General features: G+C 46.0%; 2 protein-coding genes across 10 annotated transcripts in view; one reads left to right on the top strand and one right to left on the bottom strand.

The window, feature by feature from the left end:
* arhgap9 (Rho GTPase activating protein 9) overlaps positions 1-12319 on the top strand; it is a 40264-nt gene extending 27945 nt beyond the window's left edge. For 5 of the 9 annotated variants that reach the window (XM_042707785.1, XM_042707784.1, XM_042707783.1 and 2 more), the window contains one exon: positions 1227-2899. In XM_042707785.1, coding sequence (XP_042563719.1) covers positions 1227-1419 — 193 coding nt within the window. In that variant the 3' untranslated portion in view covers positions 1420-2899. Of the gene's footprint in view, positions 1-1226; positions 2900-12212; positions 12241-12307 lie in introns of those variants that run through there. The other 4 variants (XR_004163692.1, XR_004163689.2, XR_004163690.1 and 1 more) reach the window with 4 other exon arrangements.
* LOC105912170 (zinc finger E-box-binding homeobox 1-like) lies at positions 5004-18529 on the bottom strand. Its single transcript, XM_042707713.1, has 8 exons — positions 18394-18529; positions 12805-13086; positions 10720-11049; positions 10259-10473; positions 9874-9979; positions 8124-9739; positions 7530-7716; positions 5004-7411 (listed from the first exon to the last, which is right to left on the bottom strand). The coding sequence occupies exons 2-8, from the start codon at positions 13022-13024 to the stop codon at positions 6702-6704; spliced, it is 3384 nt and encodes a 1127-aa protein (XP_042563647.1). The 5' UTR covers positions 13025-13086; positions 18394-18529; the 3' UTR covers positions 5004-6701.
* Between the last annotated feature and the right edge of the window lie 2893 nt (positions 18530-21422).

Raw genomic sequence — 21422 nt, 5'->3', positions numbered from 1 at the left:
ACTGGGCGACTTCTCTATGTTTTTTTTGGTTGTGGCCATCATTTACATAATCCTAACATAATCCTAAATTCTCCTTGCGCATCCGTAAAAGGCAGTCATGTGACTCCAGGCAGTTGCCCTGTCGCAGCTTCTGCAGCTCTCTTAGTCAGACGTGCAGCTGACTACCTGCTTAATGTCAGACGTGCAGCTGACTACCTGCTTAATGTCAGACGTGCAGCTGACTACCTGCTTAATGTCAGACGTGCAGCTGACTACCTGCTTAATGTCACTGCAGAGTGACATGGTGTGCCTGCGAGTAAGCAGTGGATCACACACGCCATTGACTTTTGTTCTTCTTTCTTTCTGCCCAGATAAATAATACATACGGCCTCATAAAGCTGAACATTTATGTCTGTGGCACACACTAATGGGCAATGCTCATCATGTTAGAGATCACACATGCTAATTAGTCACCCCTGGAAGTCCCAGTCTATGCTTTATCACCTAGGGTGTTGCTCTTCAGCCATATTGTCCAGTCTTTCTATACTCTTGTTGGATGCAGAATGACACATATTCATGTTCCCAGGTTCGCTCGCTAACCTCCAGTTACAGTGCAAATTCTGCCAAGTCACTTTTCCAGGTCCCCCTGTGGCTGTGGAGCTCAGTTAGACAGGATCAGACAGGGGCATTTTGAAACCGTCCAGGTCACTGATAGTGTGTTGGAAGAGGTAGCACTGCATAGGAAGGCCTAACCACAATAATGCTATGCTAACAAACCATAATAACAGTGATGCTCTCTTTCATGTCCCTCTCTCTCTCTCTCTCTCTCTCTCTCTCTCTTTCTGCCTCTCTCGCTCTCACTCTTTTTCATGTCACTCTCTCTTTCTGCCTCTCTCTCTCTATCTCTCTCTTCCTCTCTCTCTTTCTGCCTCTCTCGCTCTTACTCTTTTTCATGTCACTATCTCTTTCTGTCCCTCTCTCTCTCTCTCTCTCTCTCTTCGTCTCTCTCTTCCTCTCTCTCTTTCTGCCTCTCTCGCTCTCACTCTTTTTCATGTCACTCTCTCTTTCTGCCTCTCTCTCTCTCTGTCTCTCTTCCTCTCTCTCTTTCTGCCTCTCTCTCTTTCTCTCTCTCTTCCTCTCTCTCTTTCTGCCTCTCTCTCTCTCTTTCATGTTCCTCTCTGTTGTTCTGTCGTTCTCTTTCTCACCCACCATGTCCTACCATTTCTTTCTGTTTTGTCTTCCCTCAGGGTGATGGAGCTCTCCGACATGAACCGCATGTCGACCCAGAACATCGGCATCGTGTTCGGGCCGACCCTGATGAGGTCGGAGCAGGACAACGGGAACATGGCCATCAACATGGTCTATCAGAACCAGGCCGTGGAGATCATCCTCAGCGGGTTCGACCGGATCTTCGGACCCGACCCGCCGGACTCCCACTGACCCAGGCTCTGGAGCTCAGGGCACGGGACAGGACACTCTGAGCCAGCACACTGTGAATTTCTCCAACCCCTTTAAGCCTCGCAGAAAAGACGGGTGTCAGGATAGCGAGAGAGACGCAGAGCAACATGAAACAGCTAGAATTCCTACAGACGGCGCGCTTTCACGAGAAGACGCCCGGATCGCTGCCATTCACCAAGCACATCCGTACATCAGCCATGAATAAATTGTCGTAAATTGTGACGGGCAAATATTTAAGCCCTGCTTATCCCGTCACGGGTCACAACTATGGACAGAGAAGGTCAGAGGCCACTGTACAGTCCCACCTCTCCCAAACCCCTCCCAGATCCGCAGTCATACATTCATACTTATTTATCCAACAGATGGCTTAATCCAAAGCAACTTCCAGGACCGGGAACATGTGTGTATTTCCAGCATGTGTCCCCCCTTAGAAACAAACCACATGACCTTGGCATGGATAGCCCCTATCTGTCCCGTTAGGGCAACAGGGACACACGCTGTTGTACCAGTTCAGCTATATGAATGGTCCGACTTAAACCTGTGCAAATACAGTCTACTGCAGCAATAGTAGCATTACGTAAGAAGAAATAGGCTGAAAGTGTGTGAGTAGCTTCATGGCATGTACAGAGGCTTTAGAGTGTACAGTTGAAGATGGAGAGAGAGAGAGAGAGAGAGGTTGAAACCGGAATGCCACCCTTTAAAACCTCAATATTATGATAATTATGTTGTTTATGTATAAAGATAATACTGGAAAGAAATCTCCCTTCTCAATGGTTGACTGCAGACACCATGCCAGTGCTAATGAGTGCTTGCCTGGGATTTATATTTGTAAAATGACACAGATTATCTTTGACATTGCAGATGTTACACCAAGTCCATGTTTTGTGAGGTGGAACAGACATCAAACTATTGAAAACGCCAAAAGTGACAAACCAGGGAAAATAACAGGGATGGATGCTCTTACCGAAAGACTGTAAATGGCCACTTTAACAGAAGAATAGGACTATTAATGTTTTTAGAGCGAGGGCTTATCCAAAGGTCTATGTAATCCATCCTTAGTAGCTTCTGGATTTTGTTGTTCTAGTTTAGTGTGGGTGTGTGGTGAGAGGTTGCGTGAGAGATACGGAAAAGCGTGGAGGTATGTATGCCACTTAGCAAGAGGGTGGAGTGCACCCATACGATTGGTCCAAACTCTGCTTTTAATAACAGAACAAAAGAGGAACTAGAAATGCATATGGTTGAAAAAGAGCAGCTTTTTTTTCCCCCCTCTGCGGCTTTGGTAATTTTATATTGACTGTGGCTTTGGCAGGACACGAAAAAGATCGAGAGAGAAGAAAAGTAGAGAGGGAAAAAAAGAAAGTATACAAGTATTTTAATGTTTGATTTTTATATATTTATTCATTTTTTTATTTTCGTTTTATTTCAAGTCCCAAGAGTGGTTCGCAGGGTGAGAGGGGGGATGCGGGGGGGGGTTGGTGGCACTGAAGCGCTTCCAAGACACAGCTGACTGCACTCGTATATATGAATTTGTTTTGCTGGCTCTCAAAAACAAAATATGTCAATTCCTGTGCTTTTATGTGCGACCCCCCCCCCCCCACCCACCCACCCACCCACTGTCACCCTTCTTCCCCCCTCCATTTAATTTGTGTGCTTGTGACATTCTCAGGCCACTTCCCTCGTTGAAGAAACATAATTGTGCTGTACCTCAACAGCCTGCAATTAGCACACACACAGAGTGCCCGTCCCTGTATGCCAGCTTTCAAATTTGTCCCAAAGGTTAGTGGCCATGATGATTTATGATTTCTGTTGTTTGGCCGTGTTGTTTGTGTTGTTCCTATAGTTATGGCATTCTCAGAGATTGTAAAGCAAGATTTGTTTTTTTTCTTTACCGCGTGTAATAATAGATGCTCTTATAGTATACCGTCTAATAAACAAAGAGAGAAAACCTAACTTTTGTACAAAGCGACCTATTCCATTATAAGAAGTGTCATTCAGAAGAATTTTTTTTTTTTTTTAAGAACTGCTCATCTCATTCTTGCACCCACTATAAATATTTTCTTTTCGTCTCCAGATTCTGTAATTTGAGAGATTTATGTGACAATAAAGAAATCTCCCAATTGCAGTCAACCAAGAAAGACAAAGTCCCTTGTGTTTTGTTCCGAGTAGTTCTGATGTTCCCCTAACATCAGCCTCCGCTTGTGTGAATGTCGCGCTCATGCGTTCTCATGCTTAATCTCGGCCGTGGTGGTGACTTCATCCTGGCACATTGCGGAGCAAGAGAAACCCCAATTATTTGTGGTTTAAGAGTCATTATTATTGGTTAAGCTACGGTTTATGTACAGTTCAGTCAGGGTTTACATTTTTTTTTTTTAATTAGGCACAATTTTGTGCCTTTGTTTCTTGTCTGTGTGATTAGTTAGTGTAGAGATGATCTGCCCAGGTGTGAAGACATGTTATGATGATGAATATGAATGAATGTGCACATTTAAGTAATATGACGCTAATAATAACTTACCAGGGATGAGTGATTAAGTGTTAAAATGAGTAGACCAGTCTGAATCAACTGAACTGTGTTGTAATGCCAGTTATGTGTATGTGTATAACTGGGTATGGGTGACATCTCATTTCTTAATTTTATCTGGCAATATTTTCCTTGCCCCAATACATTACATGAACCTTACAACCTTTGTACATTACAACCCCAATTGTTGGCTACTCTAATGGAAATAACTGACATGACAGGAAAACTGCACTAAGCAGATTCAACCTGTGCCCATGGCAATATCTCTCCGTTGTAACCACAGGTACAGTTTTGAAACGAACATGCCAGGAATAGTTACCAACAGATGTTAAAGCATTTCTGCCCACTTCTTCCTTGATCTGGGTAGCCATGCATACAGAAGTCCTCGTTATTTCTGTGTGTGTGTGTGTGTGTGTGTGTGTGTGTGTGTGTGTGTGTGTGTGTGTGGAGATGTGTGTTTGAGTGTCGGCAGTGAGATGATGTCACCCAGGCGCTGTTGCTCTTAGAGACCACCTCCCTCGCTTCACCATGAGTCAGCATGCAAATAGTCCCCCCCCCCCCCCCCCCACACCCACACACACACACACACACACACACACATGGATAGGAAACAGAGTGACTGCTGAGAGAGTGCGTATCGGAAACATTTTGAACAGCTTGTGGGAATGTACCTGCGAGTGCCTTTCACTATTCTCAGGACCACTTTTTACTGCAAAACCTGTCTCAAAATTGAGCTTACCAACACAGTCTAGCCTAAGTTTTCTTTTGTCAAATAAAATGGTTCTCTTGGTTAATGTTGGTTCTCTAAATGACTAACAGCACATTGAGTGCGAGGGAGAAGTCACATCTTGTCACTGTCATCTGAGATGAAGATATTATACATGCTTTAGTATTTCCCACTGACCTACTGAGGGAATGGCTCACAAAAGCACAACATCGACCTGTCAGCTTGGCCATAACTGCAACACATCAAAAAGTGATCTTTTGTAAAGTGATACTTTGAAATCTTTTTTTTTAAAGAAAGAAAAAATGATATGAGGCAGTGTCAAAATATGTACATCTTTATTACAAAATTGTATTCACAATTGAAAATACTTATTACAAAATTGTATAAAAAGCTTAAGAGATGGAATTTGAAAACAAGTGATTTCTAACTTGCCAATGTTGCTTGGCAACACCACAGTAAAAAAAAAGGAATTTGTAAACAAATTCATTGGGGACTGATGCGATTTGTTTTTACTTTTAACACCAGTACACCAATCTTCCACTGATAAGGAAAAAAAACAGAAGTGAAACAGAACAGAGCATTTTACACAATTGAGATGCATAGTAAAGATGTTTATGTTTTAAAGCAAAAAACTTCGTATTTAAAGCTTAACAACAAGCGCAGGCTGAGCACCACATTAGTAACCACGTTGTGTAATGTTGCAGTACAAGCTACAAAGGTTCACAACCTCAACTGAAGAGAAAAGAGGTGCATAATTCTTTGCGTTTCCACCAGACAGAAAGTCTGCGACAGTATGGAGAGAAGCTACAGAGTTGATCACAGGACAGCTCAACACTGACTTAAAATCTGGTGTCAGACGAGTCACAGTGTTTGTAGTTCAAAGCTTCACACACATTACAAGGCATACAAGGCATAAGAACCATATGCTTCGCATGCAGAACAGTCTTCAGACATGTGCAGGCCTTAAATAATGTTTTTGTAAACTCAACTTTACTAAAAGGATCAACTTTCAGGCCCGGTTGAGGCCCACGGCTGCCAAACTCTGCATCTGAGAATCCCGTAAACATGAGCATGGTTAGATGATTGGGTGTATTTGTGGTGCCATCTTTAAAATAATTGTCTCACCCATCACTTTATAAATACTGCAGCAACAGAGCATTTATTACAGACACTTTGTAATACTGTGTGGTCTTAGCCACGAGGCCACTTCTCCTAGAATTTCGAACTAACAAAGAATTAAAACTGTCATAAAATTGACACGGTAAAGCTCTCCAAGTTTCATCTGTCTGTCCACACAGAATGTCTGTGTTTACATGACAAGCACTGTCTGATCTGTCATGTAGTGAGACGGTTGGCTATTGCACAGCTGGGTGGGAAAGGCACAGGCAAATGTCCTGATGTTGAAAACATTTCAACAAGCGTTACGAGAAAGTGTCATTTCTCCTGGAAATGTAAATAGGTTTTGAGCGGCATGGTATGAAATGCTGCCGAGAGCCCATAGTCAGTGGTTTTCAGTCCAGAGGAGTTTCAGTGGTTCAGTGGAGTGAATGTTTTCTCAGTAAAGAGTTATGAGCTTGTATGAGAGACTGTCCTTCACCAGTGCCTGTTAATATATATATATATATATATATATATATATATATGTGCATATCACTCTTCTTGTGATTTGGATTCAACTACAGGTCTGCTGTATGGTTGATATTATGTACAGATGTTCTAAAAAATAAACTGAAACTGGAAACCGAATTAATTGGAGTCTTTCTCTTTTCGGTGAATCTTCCAGGTTTATTTACAATCAGTTTTAGAGACACATTTTAAAGTGTGTGACTGATGATTTGGAATGCAGGTAGAAAAGAACAAGGTCTTTTAAAATGGCTTTGACTATCCTCAGGCACTTGAGATATTTTGGCTTGTTCACATTTTGATCGCAGCTGGCCTCTTGGCACATTTCCCTCCTTATTTATCAGAGTGTGGGAGGCTTCGCTAACTTCGTTTCGTCCTGCAGACCATTCTATCTCATGCCTGGTCATCACATCTGGCATCTGTGCTGCGATTCTTTTTCTCCGGTGTCCATCTCTGCTCCATCGCTGCATCCTCTTCATTTCGGTCACAGTGGTTATTCACCTCCCCGTTCGTCTCGGCCCTCCCTCCCCCACCTCTGTTCGACCTGCTGCCGCCCTCCTCCTGGCTCTTCAGTGCCGCCTCTAGTACGGGGCTGGGGCTCCCTCGGAGATCTTCAGCCCCAACCTCAGAGTCTGCCTTCAGTTCCTCTCTATAGTTACCCAGTGCCCGTTCCTCCTCCTCGTCTTCCTCATCCTCCTCCTCCTCCTCCTCCTCCTCCCTGAGCCCTCCAGAGGCTCCGTCCAGGCTGGAGTCGCTGAGGAAGGTGGAAGTCTCCTCTGGAGTCGTCGTGGAGGTGGTGTTGGTGGTGGTGGTGGTCGCTGTGCTCTGCTCAGGAGCGAGGTCCAGGCCCGGGGTCTGGTAGCGAGGCTCTTCCCCCATGGACAACTCCTCAGCCAGGCCGTCGGCGTCTGGGTCGTGGTCCCGGCTGCAGTAGGCGTAGCGGTGGTTCATGTGCTGGGAGTAGGAGCCAGAGTGCGAGAAGCGCTTGCCACACTTGTCACACTGGTAGGGTTTCTCGCCAGAGTGTAGGCGGCTGTGCTCGATTAAGTGGTGCTTGTGCTTGAAGGCCTTCTTGCAGATCTTGCACTCGTGGGGACGTTTCCCTGTGCAGAGGAATACAAAGCAATTCAGCATTCCGTAGCTAGATCTTAACTATGACAATCGAATCGCGAGATGAGTGTGTGAACTTTGTGTAGATCACCCCAGAACTGTGCGCCGTACCTGTGTGCTCATACTTGTGACGTAGCAGCGAGCTGCTTTTCTGGAATGTCTTGTCGCAGATGTCGCAGGCGTACAGGCCCTCCTCCGTCTTCCTCAGCCTCTTGCGCCCCGGGCCTCCGTCTCCATCCAGCCCCTCCTCCCCCACCACAGAGAGGTAGTCGAGGCAGCCGCGGTTCAAGGCCTCGCTCTGAAGAAAGAGACACAGTTTTAATTTGTTGAGTTTCTCAAAAATCAAGGAAGCCCGTGTGCTCGTTTTGCTGACAATCTAGTTCAGTTGAAAAGCAGAACGAAGGGTGTGTGCGGAGTATGATATTACAGTACAGTTACAGTATGATTCAGGATGAGTAGTAAATAAGCACAGTAAGCCTCCAATGCTTTCTAATGTGGTGTGGGGCCTCCCCTAGCATGCAGCCTGTATACATGCTGATCAAACAGTGACACACTACAAGGGGGCCAAATACATTAAGGTCAGCAGTCAAGAACTGAGACGCATGTTAGGATTGCATTCGCTCGTCATTAGCCATTACGATTGCTGGAAGTTTTGAACATTCCTGTAAAACGTGTCATGCTCAAATTCTAACGGTTTTATTATACGACGAGCGGTTTGACTGTACGACTGTGTGTTTGTGCGAGACTCACCATTAACGCCTGCCTCTCCTGATGGATCCTCTTCAGGACAGACTCTGTGTCCGAGTCCAGCATGTACGCCATTGGCGATAGGAAGCCGGCGTTAGGCGCCGCCCTGTTGACAGGAAGCGACGGCATGCTCTCGTGCCCCGTGCCTTGGAGTCCGGCGGGAATCATGGGATTGAAGAGAGGGTAGGCTCCGTAGACGGAGCCCCCGAACATTGGGGCTCCCCCGAAGGGACCGCCCGGTTGGAGTGGCGGAGCCCCCCCATACCCCGGCAGCTGCTGCGGGGGTGGTGTCAGCCTCCTGTACAGCCCCTCTGAGTCTCTCCTCTCGGCCCGCGACGTGCCGTTACAGGCCCTCTCCCTCTGGTGCTCTGGTGCCGGGGCCTTCGGCATGGACAGATCTAGGGGCTCACTCTGGGAGCCGGCCGAGCCGTGGGTTCTGCAGGGTGCGGCAGATCGGCTGGGGGGGGACCCACCCGTGGTGGAGAGGTCCAGGCCGAGCGGGGAGGTGAATCCCGAGGAGAGCAGGCGCCTGCGGTCTTGCATGGGCGAAAAGGGGATGTCAGTGTTGCCGGTGGTGGCGGCGGCGCCAGGACTGACCATGGTTTTGCCACCGGGGCTGCCGACCTCTGGGTGGGGCCAGTAGGGCAGGGCGGTGTCGGGGCGGAGCTGCATGGGAGACTGCATGGCCACCAGGAGCTGTTGGGGCACTGACTGCCAGGGGCTGCGCTGCAGCGGCGAGTGCTCTTTGGGGAGGCCATTGCTGAGGGCTGTGGGTGTCTTCTGGGGTTCTTGCGGATGTGAATGCCGATGCGGAGAGGGCCTGGAGAAGTTGAGTGGGGAGCCATCTTTGGCCCTGGGGTTGTCGGCCGCCTCCATAGCTGCCTCGCTGCGGTGGTTCATCTTGCAGAGGTAGCGCTCGTGCTGCAGCAGTACGGCGCTGTTCGGGAAGAGCTGAGAGCACCAGGGGCACGTCACCCCTCCAGGCGCCGGAGCCTCTCCGTGCCTGCTCCTCTCCGGCGAGCCCCTGGCTTCTCCTCGGCCTGGCCTCTCCTCTTCCCGGATGGGTCCCCCGTCCTGCCGCTGCACCTCCCTCCTCAGCATCTCCTGCAGCAGGTGCTCAAACTTGCTACCGGAGTAGAGGTAGGGTAGCAGGGTGGTGCCTTTGAAGACGCTGGCCCTGAGGGAGAGCTCCGCTGTAGGGTCCCAAAGCCTGCTCAGGTCCCGGCCTCGGAGGCCGGCCACGCCCTGCTCCTGGGGAGGGACTGGTTGGTGGTTGGCTGGTAACTGCCCCAGCTGCCCCAGCTGCCTCTCCTGGGCATATGGAGATCCCTTCCCTACGGTGCTGTTGCGACCTCCAGCTGTAAGGGGTGACGTGGGGGAGGAGTGGAGGTAGGCTGGGTGGGGGTGACCGTTAAAGGGCCCTGCTCCTCCTCCTCCTCCTCCTCCTCCTCCTCCTCCTCCTCCTGATCCTGCTCCTCCCCCGTTGAGGCACTTCTTGCTGCTGAGATGAGAGCTGTAGGAACCTGAGTGAGAGAAACGCTTCTTGCAGTTCGTGCATTCATACGGTTTCTCACCTGGAAGGAGAAGGAGGCACAATGACTTAAATCTCCAACTTAATCTCCATTTGTAGATAGCTCAGAGAAACATGTGTGGCCTTAGGGTGGGTGACCCCTGCATGCTAGGATGTCATTTTCAGTGTGTGTCTTACCACTGTGGATTCTGAGGTGCTCCTTGAGGTGGTGCTTGTACTTGAAGGCTTTCCCACACTGCAAGCATTTGAACTTTCTGCTCTCCATAGAAGTGTCAGAGAGAGGCTGTTGGCAGACAGACAGACAGAAACGTCAATAAGGCCAAGAAAACAACATGGGCATTTGTGTGTGTGCGCGCGTGTGTGTGTGTGTGTGTCAGTGTGTGTGTATGTATGTATGTATCTATCTTGAGAGATAGATACATACACACACATTGATATATATATATACTGTATATCATGGCAAAGTTAGTATCCCAGCTGAGAGGACACTAGACATTTTCAGCAATTTTTCACACATAACTGATATTATATGTTATAAGTACTGTTGCGAACTTACGCTCACCTTCTCCTGAGCCTGGCTGTGCAGTAGCATGTGCCTCTCCATCTGTGCCCTGTAGGGTGCGCTGAAGCCGCAGATGGGGCACGTGCTCTGGCCCTCGTCCCTCTCGTGGCAGAACTTGATGTGCTCGTGGAGCGCCGCCTCGCGCCGGTAGGTGCGCTGGCAGAACGGGCACGCCAGCAGACCTCTGAGGGCGTCGGGGCTCAGTGGGACTCCGTCTGAAAATCACAGCCAGGGGTGAATACACAGACACACACACACACACACACACACACACACACCTGGGCCTTCACTTATTACCAAGTGTCTGACTTCTGATGGAGGGTGATTCTCCATATTGCTGTGTCACACAGCATTTCACTTTAAACCACTTTTTACTCTAGTCATACCGTGCTATTGCTCGATACTAATCTTTATGCTGATCTAAAAAAAGAAAGAAGGATTTGATGATTTTAATGATTCACTGTGGTTCATGACCATAGGGGGGATGTCAAAGATGTCAGAATGCCGGTTTGGGAAAGCACCTCGGCCACAGTGGTGGCCATCAGCGCAGAAATGGCATTTCAAGTGAGCCGTGTCCATCCAGCGGCAGGGGGCTTTACCTCTATCCTCCGGTGACTCATGTTCCCCAGGCGACCAGCAGGTGGGCGGCGGCGTGTCGTCGTGGACACCGCGGACGTGGTAGGCGCCGCTGCCATTGTGTGTCTGGCTCTCCAGGAGGCCGCCGGGGTGGGAGGCCTTCCTCAGCTGGGCCAGGAAGTCGTAGTGGGCCAGCTCCTCTTCCTCGGCCCGACCTGTGAGAGCAACACAAAACGAGCGTGTCCACCATCCGTCAGTCAACAGGTCGTCTGAACTTTGGTCTCAGAGAGGGGTGGTGAAAACAGTACTTTAACAGTGTCAAGTTGATTGAGGAGAAAAAGTCACCTGTCAAAACGTATGTTTATTTACCTGTGATATCCCTACCATGTTCATTTCAACATCTAGCTGCTATTATTTTGACTATTATTATTATTAATCTGAATGAAGTCAAATCTACAAGAAATTATCCAGGGGCTTCAACCATTATTTTACAGAGAGGATTTACCTGGGCTCAGTTGATTGCTTATCAGGTTGCTTAAACTAATGACATTGAGCTTAGAGGTTTCCATGGCAGTGGATGTTTATGCAGAGAAAATGTATCCATGTTGGAATTTCTGAAAGGATTTGTATCTGATACATCTGATGGAGTGTTGAGTCTGGTTGTTTATTTGCCGAATTATTAAATGATCTTTGAACCAAAACCGCTTATTGATTGCATATTTTTGCATATTTTCGGACAGCATTGTTTTAAAATGCATTTGACCTGCACTCCACTGTCATGGGTAAATGTCTGTGTGTTCATTTTAAACGTTGCGAGCTCAAGCTCGAAATGTATTTTATTTAAACTACATAAACACAGTATATGCATTTAGAAAACTACATAACTGCATTTTCTAACAAAGCTTTTGTTTGTGGTTGTTGCTCCACATACTTAAGTCAACGAGTTTGAAGCAAGCAAACCGTGTAAAGAGAGAAACATTTGTTTATGCCTCTGAGTGGTTAATTCTTTTTTTTTTAAAGAAAAAGTTGACTTATGAATTATGGGTGGAAAAAATGACCTAAGACAAATGGTGACAGTGACAGAAATACCAGCGTGGCAGAATATCTCATTGTGAGTCTAAGTGCTTCTGAGCCACCGAACACAAACCAAAACATTGTAACGCGAAGAGAACAAGCTTTGTATGGGAACGCCAACCAGTCCGCGCTCTCTGCTCCGCTCTGACTTTGTGGAGGATTTTTCAAATGTTTGCAGATGTGGGCATCATATTTCGAGCCTGTCTTATGTGGCCGGGGACGAGCCGGTGCGGTTCGGCGCTGTAAAAACTCAGCTTTGCCTTCATCAGGCACAGCGGCGCACACACACGGGATGGGATGACAGAGAGAGAGAGAGAGAGAGAGAAAGAATGGAGAGGAGGGAGATAAAGGGAGAGATAAAGAGGGGGAGAGAGAGAGAGAGAAAGCAGGGAGAGATAGAGAGAGGGAGAGGGAGAAAGACGAGTATAGAGAGTGAAAGAGAGGGAAGCGCTGGGTTGTAGGCGATCTGCGGGTGTCTTTGATCTTCCTCAAGAAATCAAAATGAAAAGCCTCACATGCTCGAGGTCTGATTGCCTAACATTAGCATCACCTCTCTTGATATGAGGAACCGCCTAGGGGAAAAAATCTTGTGTCATGCGAGAGTGAAAGGCCCCATGTGTCAAAGACAGACTAAAATCCAAAAACGGCACGGTTTTTACGACTCTGCGGTGGGTTTGTTATCTCAGCGTCACCCAGCGGCTCCGAGTTCCAAGCTCCAACCCCGGCAGTCTGCCATGCCAGGGCCTTTGCCATATAAACAGGCTTTCGGTATCCTCACGGTGCCCTCTCTCTGCCACTTCAACCAGAGGGATAAAACCCCACATGAAACCCTCCCTAATTAATGACTCATGTGCCATGAATGTGTCAAATAAAGCATATGTGTGAAGTGCACTCACTGTAGACTGCTGGCGGTGCCTTGTCTCCATCCCTGCGAGCGCCACTCAAGGCCCCTCCCTCGCCGCCGCCACCGCCACCACCGCTGGCAGCCCAGGGGCTAGGCTCGGGGCTGAGGCTGTGGGCCCGGGCGAAGCGGGCCGGGCTGCCAGGCTCGGTGCCCTCGCTGGGCGTCAGGCTTGTCGTCTTGTCCTGGAGCTCAGCCGTGTCCTGAGCCTCCATGCCCCACAGGAGAAGATCATCCTCCCCTTCTGAGCTCAGGGAACTCAGCCTCTCTATGTCGACTGTCAATACACACACACGCACACACACGCACACCACGCACACACAGAGGAAACACACACAACAGGGAAGGTCAGTTTTGTTTCAGATTGTTGTAGGTATTTGTTAATTGCCTTACATTACACCCTGGGGAAATATTACAGTGCAATTTTTGTGAGACTTGCAGAACACATTTAGGGGTTTATTCAAATGTTCTCTTCAAGGGAATGAAACTATTGTCTCATGTATCACCACTGTATCTCTGGACAGAGATGGATTTTATTCTCTATTCAAGAGGAGGTTTAATAAACAGAATAAAAAATAACCAGTTAAATATCCTACTCATTCTTACATCAGCTGCATGAATTTAATGTACTAGATTAGAGTTTTTAAGATAGCCTCCCTGGATTATAATGCCACTGGAACTCAACAGTTACAAGTATTCATAAATAATCACCATATTAACGGGAAAAATACCCATGCAAATCAGATAAAAAAAGGCCAAAATTCACAATCGGTACGGAATTGGTTAGAAGTTTGAAAAACCACACACACACACACCGAGAATAACAGGAATCAAAAACTCATGAAACACAGAGCGAGTGGTTACTCATTCTTCGTCCTCCCACATATAACAGATACACACACACACAAACACACACACACACACTCTCACACACACACACACACAAACACACACACACACACACGCACACACACACACGCACACACACACACACACACACACACACACACACAGCTGCTCTTCACATACACACACTATCACAGCTGAACCCGATATATCTTCAGTATCAAACTTGTGTATGATTTGAATCTGCTTGCTAATACGAATCTATGCGTGGGTTGCTTCCTATAGAGCGCAGTTTGTTGGTGGCTGTGTTGTGTGTTTACAGAGCAAAGCTACAGTACAGGCCTCCCTGTTGTAAAATGTCTTTTATTTTTTTATTTGGAACAATTACGGCAAGTGGATGCATTCAGCGCTTTGGCTTTCTGAACATTTACATTGTTTTTTTTGTTTGTTTCGTTTTTTTTGCCATGTGAGAATCTACAGTGCGACATCTTTCTGTGTACGTTGACATATAATGTTGTCTGTTGTTCACAGAGCACACTAGGCAGTGTGTAACTGTATGAGGCTCAGACCCAGAGGGGGACAGCACTGCACTCATCCCTGAACCGCCAAAACTGCCCAAAAAATCTTCTGAGATCTCCTTAATGTCATAATTACGGGACGGCAACAAGAACCCTCTGAGGGTAGAGAGAGGAAAGGAAAATGCAGGGAATGTTAGCCTAAAATGCTATCCCTTTTCCAAAACCTGAGGTAAATTATGGAGCCCCTCTGGACATTCCCAGAGCAGAAAAGACAATAAATGACAATCACAAACATACGCAAGGGATTCAAAGCGTAGAGTCTTATTTCCAAAACTCCTTTGAGGACTTGCTATGATCTTCCCGTCTGATTGGCCATTCATCTAATCATTACCAAAATGTGACTCTCATTCACTACCTCATGGCATCTCTACTAGCTTTGAAATATCCACTGTAAATACAGGCACAGTCTATCCAAATTATTTATTTGACCATTTACCTGTCAAAAACAACATTTTATGAAAATGCATGAACCCCTTTCATTTTACCACATTCGAGTTTAAGACACAATAAGTTCACAAAAACAATGTACTGTAACACAATATAATTTCCAGCTGTTCCATTGTTACATAACCTGCAAAATGTCGCCACATAAATTTTGTCCTTTTCCCAGCCATAGCTGTCTGAGCACAAAAGAATGTGCGATGGAGTAATTACAACAGTTGTTACGTTGTCTCTACATAAATAGCTACACGCTAGTACAAAAATATGTCACAGCCTAAGTATTACCATGCGCCAATTGGACTTTCCAGTAATTAAGACCAGTTAAGAATAAGACTAAGATAACACAATCACGCAATCCCTCTCAACCCATCCTAAATGAGAAGTGTGCAGAGGTGTGAAATAAGTTATCTAGATCGGTGCAAATTACTCACATCACAGCCACTCAGATGCACCAACGGCGGTTTCTCACGTTTCCACTGCTATTGTGAGGGACCATAAATGAGCTTGAAAATACAACAGGAAGAGAAAACAGTAGTCTCTGCATGCCTCAAGCCCCCCTGTTGTGGTTTGTGATATAAATAAGCTGCCATTGGCGGGTCCATTTGACGTGTGAGTATGGAGGTTCAGATGGGGCCCCGTGGCACCCACCTGGTGACTAGTCACGCCACGCCACACCACGCAACAACACACTTACAACAGCCTGTTCCCAGCAGCTCTTCACACACAGACACACACACACACAGACACACACACACACACACACACACACACACACATACACATTCATATCAAAACCCAAATTCACACAAACATGAGGACACCACCAAAACAACTGTAAGTAGATTCCGTTGAAAAGACACACACACACACGTTGGCACGACACACCCGTAGGCTCCCCTCACCCCACACACACGCAAGTGTGTGAAAACATGCCCCTGCCCTCCTAACAAGCACAATTCAAAACCGGCACCTTGTTCAACAATGACTTGGCACCAGCTTATCTGGCTGTGAAGGAGATATGAGAGTGAGCGTCATCCCCCCAACACTCAGAGCTGGATGTACTCAGAGCACAATCCCACAGCCCTGTCCTCAGCCTGCACTCACACGGCCCTGCGTCCAACATGTGCTTGGCGTTTCTCTGCGGCTTTTCACAAAAAAACCTTCTCCGGTGCGTAAAAATACAAATCAGCAGAGGTTCCACTCTTTAAAGCCTCACCCTCAAGAAAGGCCGGCTACGTGCAACAGCACAACCCCACGGGGGTTCGGTTCCGGGGGTCAGAAACGCATCCCATCACATCACTCACTCCACAGGTATGCTTTTCACCGCAAAGAAGCCACCTTGTCATTGTGTTCTTAAACACGTCCTAAGGGGTATTTGCATATATACTGTATGTATGAGTATAATGTGATGAGCTACGTGAAGCATGCAACATGGTGTTGTCGGGGTTTCCCTATTAGCCCAGCAGGGGCTGCTCTGTGAAGCCACTGAGCCCAAACCAGGCCGGGTCTGGTCTGCATTAGGGCCAAATTGAGTCTAATTCAGTGTGCCGTGGCAGAGAGTGACACTGCTCCGCATGTGCTGTCATTAAACTCCCATCGCGCGCGGATGGCTTTTATTATGCGCACAGTTGATTTATTTATTTGGATTGCCAGTGCATTCTTCACAAAGTCTTTTATTTGAGCTGATCCAATAAATCTTTGAACAGTGCAGGGGGTTGGGGGGAGATGTGTGTGTGTGTTTGTGTGTCTGTGTGTAAGTGTGTGTGTGTGTGTGTGGGGGGGGGGGGGGGGGTGAAGAAGAACAAGGCCTGCGAATGAGGATTTCAAATGCGGCAGCGTGGTCTCGGCATGATTCATATGTGAACCTTTTCATGCACCACTCCACTGCAGCAAGATCAGCAGACTGTAAGTGTAAGTGTGTGAGTGTGTGTGCATGTGCATGTGTTAGTGTCCATGTGTGTGTGTGTGTGTGTGTGTGTGTGTGTGTGTGTGTGTGTGTGTGTGTGTGTGTGTGTGTGTGTGTGTGTGTGTGTGTGTGTGTGTGTATGTGTTAGTCTGTCCTAGAGGAACTCATTCTGATGACTGACAACACCAGTATCTTTGTATTCCAGTAGGAGCATGCAGTCCAACCACAAAGCGACGACACTGACATCAGTGACACTGATTGTGACACACATCTTTACAGTCGGTCGTCATTTTACACCAAAGTCTTACTGATACAAATAGTTGTCATTAGAAAGAGTTGGTATTTGTTTGTGTGTGTGGCTGTCATGCTATTATTTGTCAATCACGATCACTAATACTGAAACACAAGAACAGTCCTGTCACTTGATGACCCAAACCACACAATGTAATTAAACCATGATGAGAGAGAGAGCGAGAGCGAGACAGAGACAGAGAGAGAGAGAGAGAGAGAGAGAGAGAGAGAGAAAGAGAGAGAGAGAAAATAAAAGCCATTGAGGTGAGGAGGTGACCTCTCCAGCTCTCAACAATAATGTAAACAGGAAATATGGCAGAAAGACAAAAACAGATCTAAAATGAAGGATAGAAATTCATGGCTGTGCCGTGTGTGTGTGTGAGTTTCGTTTGTGTTTGATCAAGCTGTTTACAGCACACAGAGTGTGTGTCCTTCTGTACATGCCTTACATACAGGGGTAATTACGGCCCTCCTTTCTGCTCATATGTTAAACGAGGAGTGAGGATGCCTAACTGCTCTGAGAAGATAGATGTAGGCTCCACTGCTGAACCAACTATACCAGTGGAGCTCCATCTCTTCGGTCCTACTGACGGCTTTACGCAAACTTGAGCGCAACTAAGCGTGATTTCTACGGGGGGAGGCAACAAAATGTCATAAAAACCTAATGATAAGCAGACCCTCAAATTAAAAAGAAATTCAATTAACCCCTTGTCTGGCAAATATATGAAGTTGGCTCATGAAAAAAGAAACTTTCTCCTTTTGATTTTTGTAGGGCTGGAAAAAATGATTGGAAGTGTAAATGTGTGATATGTTTTGCTGCCAAAAATACTTTTTTTGTCTGCTTACGGGGTCACTAACACAAAGCACAGAGACAAATGGTGAAGGTATGTATCAGGCCGTATCTTTTCAAGCATCTTCTATCATCTTTATCTCTCACAACTGTAGTGGTCGTGTTTTTGACAAGGTAGAAGAAAGGAAATCCACAACATGGAGGTGTCGTTACCACACCTGCTAATGTCCTTTCTGTTGAAGTGCAAAAACATGTAGTTTAATGGTGCCTGAATGCCTGCATTTATATATATATACATATATAATATATATTATATATATATAAATCTTTAAAAAGTGACTTACTTATACTGTAATATAAATTAATGTTTTAAATATTTAAGTCCTCCTTGTTACGTGATCCTTAAAACATTTAATCAGTCTCATGATCAACATTTTTTACTACGACGACATAACTACATAACTCAAAATCCCTTCATAACATTGGCAAACACACACACACACACACTTTACTACCCCTTACACACACTATGGATTATAGGGCTATTGTTCGGCTGACAAAAATGTGTACCATGCGCTTCATGGTAAAAATCTTTCTATAGACTACGTCTGTGTGACTACAAATCACAATTCCTGTGGTCCAGCCACCATGAGTCTCCCACACGCTAAAGGTCAGAAACATCGAGGGTGAAAACTAAGCAGTGAGCATAAGTAGAGACTCGCCAAGAGTTACCTTTTGGTGGCTCTTTGAGTGAGCGATCATGTTAATCCAGCTCGGCAAATCATGGAGGAAGGTCCTTAGACGGACAACTGCTGTCAATATTTTAGCGAAGCGAACGGGAGCTGTTTCATAAGCGTGAGTTGAATAATTTGACGTTGCTATTTTGACATTCTAACAATGACTCAGTTGCACCACATCTAAGTGCAAACACCTCCCACTCATATCTATCACATCTCTGAGCATGCATACACACACACATACACACACACACACACAAAAGCAAGCAAACACATGTGCACACACACATACATAAACAAGCACATGTCGATACACACATATGTTAAGACACACATGCACAGACAAAAACACACACACACAAATGCACACAAACACACAGACAGACACACAAAAGCAAGCAAGCACATGTGCACACATTCATCAACAAGCACATGTCGATACACATTACACACACACACACACACACACACACACACACACACACACACACACACACACACACACACACACACACACACTCACAAACACCCACTGCTCCTGACCTTTCTATTCTAGATGTTTTTAAAACATGCTTCTTGTGATCTGTGAAACAGTAACACTTTATATTGGGCATCAAAGGAGGACATTTTTTTCTTTTGTCCTTACTACTAGGAAGCAATGTTGAACTAAGATGAAAAGGCAGAGTATAGAAGAAGCCACAAACACAAATACCCATACAAACATATCCCCTGATATACATGTAAAAACAGATACCCATACAAACATATCCCCTGATATACATGTAAAAACAGATACCCATACAAACATATCCCCTGATATACATGTAAAAAAAAAAACACACATATGTATATCTCCCCTTTAAAGAGAATTAATTTGGATTTAAGAAAAAAAAACATCTATTATAAATATTTAATTTGAATGCAAATGTAACTTTGCAGGTCCATTATAGGCCATTGTTTGTTAAAAAGATATTGACTGAGAGTAGAGCACCCTGTGTTGTCTTCTCACCGCGAGCTGTTCCTGTGTGCTGAAATGGGACGAGAGTTCACCAAACGGCACGGAGCAGAGAACACAGTTCGCTTTACTCGTCTGAATCAGTGCCGAGATGAACGGCGCCTCACTCTGTCAGGTCTTTTATTACAGACGCAGTCACAGCAAAGTGGTTAGGAGGATTAACGCTTATATACTGCACAATGTTTATTACATGAAGAGTGCACATGTGTGTGTGTGTGTATGTGCCTGTGTGTGCATGTGTGTGTGTGTGTGTGTGTGTGTGTGTGTGTGTGTGTGTGTGTGTGTGTGTGTGTGTGTGTGTTAGAATGTGAAACAGACCCTTTTCTGTATGTGTCGTCCCTCAGTGTGACTTTTCTGCATCTCATCCATAAAGCGTGCTATTGCATCAGCTGAGGTCTTACATTCAACATGATTTTCCACAAAGAAAGGTTTCAGTATTTTTCGCTCAAACATTTTCTAAACCAGCGTAGACACCCTAAGTACTCCTACCACTTAAGTGTGTATGTAGTTAGTATTAAGTATTCATTATGGATGTATACTGATCCTCTGACATAGCAATGCACAATACATAGATAGAGTTTACTGGCTTTGCTGGGCTGTGGGATATTTTACATATTTCCCCCACAGCCTTCCTGTTAACTGTACCAATGATGCATCTCAGCCCCTGTGACACATCGCCTTCCTGCAAGATCTGCTCTGAGTCCTCTAATTTATGGGCCTTGCTATTCATGGGCTACAAGGGCTAGCCCCATCCAGGAATGTGTGTATGACTAGCTAAACTGTGTGTGTGATTGTGGATTGTGTGTGTGTGTGTGTGTGTGTGTGTGTGTGTGTGTGTGTGTGTGTGTGTGTGTGTGTGTGTGTGTGTGTGTGTGTGTGTGTGTGTATCTCTTGACTCAGAGCCTCACTCAAATGCAGTACTTAAATGACAGCAGTGAAGGCAAACTGGAGGGAAATTCCCTCTGAGATGATGAGGAATGACAAGCTGAACAAAGTCACTGTGCTGGTAGTGAAGCACGCAGAGACCATTCACACACTGTCACTGTAGCAGACAAAAAAACTGTACCAAAAAACAGTACCCCAGACAGTGACAACACAACATAACACAGCACAACACACCACAGCACAGCACAGTGCTACAGTCCTCGGCACAACACAGCACAGCACAGCGCTACAGTCCTCGGCACAACACAGCACAGTACAACGCTATGGTCCCCGGCACAACACAGCACAGTACAACGCTACGATCCTCGGCACAACACAGCACAGAACAACGCTACAGTCCTCGGCACAGGGGAATGGGAAGGGAATGCACCACACAAGTCACTGTCAGGGCGACTGCACTTTAACAGAGGGAAGTCAGGGGTGAGTAAGTCTATAAAGCTTAGACATGATATGCGAACGCTGTCAGGAAGTGTAAACGATAGTGTATTATGTACTGCGTAATAGACCACTCAGCTTGCAGGTCACAACACACTGGATCTCAGCCCTAACTACCTCCTGTTATAGCTACAATACTAATGAAAGTGTGCTGTCGCAATAGAGCATTTATTACAATGTATCTACACAGGCTAATAAATCTAAAATACAGCGCCGCAATGTGACGCTATAACAAGTAAACTCTCTACTATATATATGCTAATCACAAATACTCTTGTCATAAAGAAAATAAAGACTGCAACGCATATTTCCTACACAAATAGGCAAACACTAGACTACAAATGTAAAATAAGCAAACTGATGCAATTAAGTCTGTAATTGCCATCAGGCCCTTGATGAAGGCTGTCAGATGTACTGGGTGCCCTTGAAGTCTGTAGACACATTTGAGACCAGTGATGAATGACACACTGGTTCACATTAGATCCTCTTTACAGGACCATAGATATATGACTATTTAGACATACAATCTCCACAGTATCTGCTGAGATGACATCCAGTGACTCTGACTAACTTTTTCATGAGTACACTTTCAGTTCTCAGGGCAGAAGCAGAGTGGAGGAGTGTGTGAA

This window comes from Clupea harengus, chromosome 5 (assembly GCF_900700415.2).
Source record: "Clupea harengus chromosome 5, Ch_v2.0.2, whole genome shotgun sequence".
In the NCBI taxonomy this organism is placed as follows: Eukaryota; Metazoa; Chordata; class Actinopteri; order Clupeiformes; family Clupeidae; genus Clupea; species Clupea harengus.
This window is presented reverse-complemented; position numbering and strand designations above follow the sequence as displayed.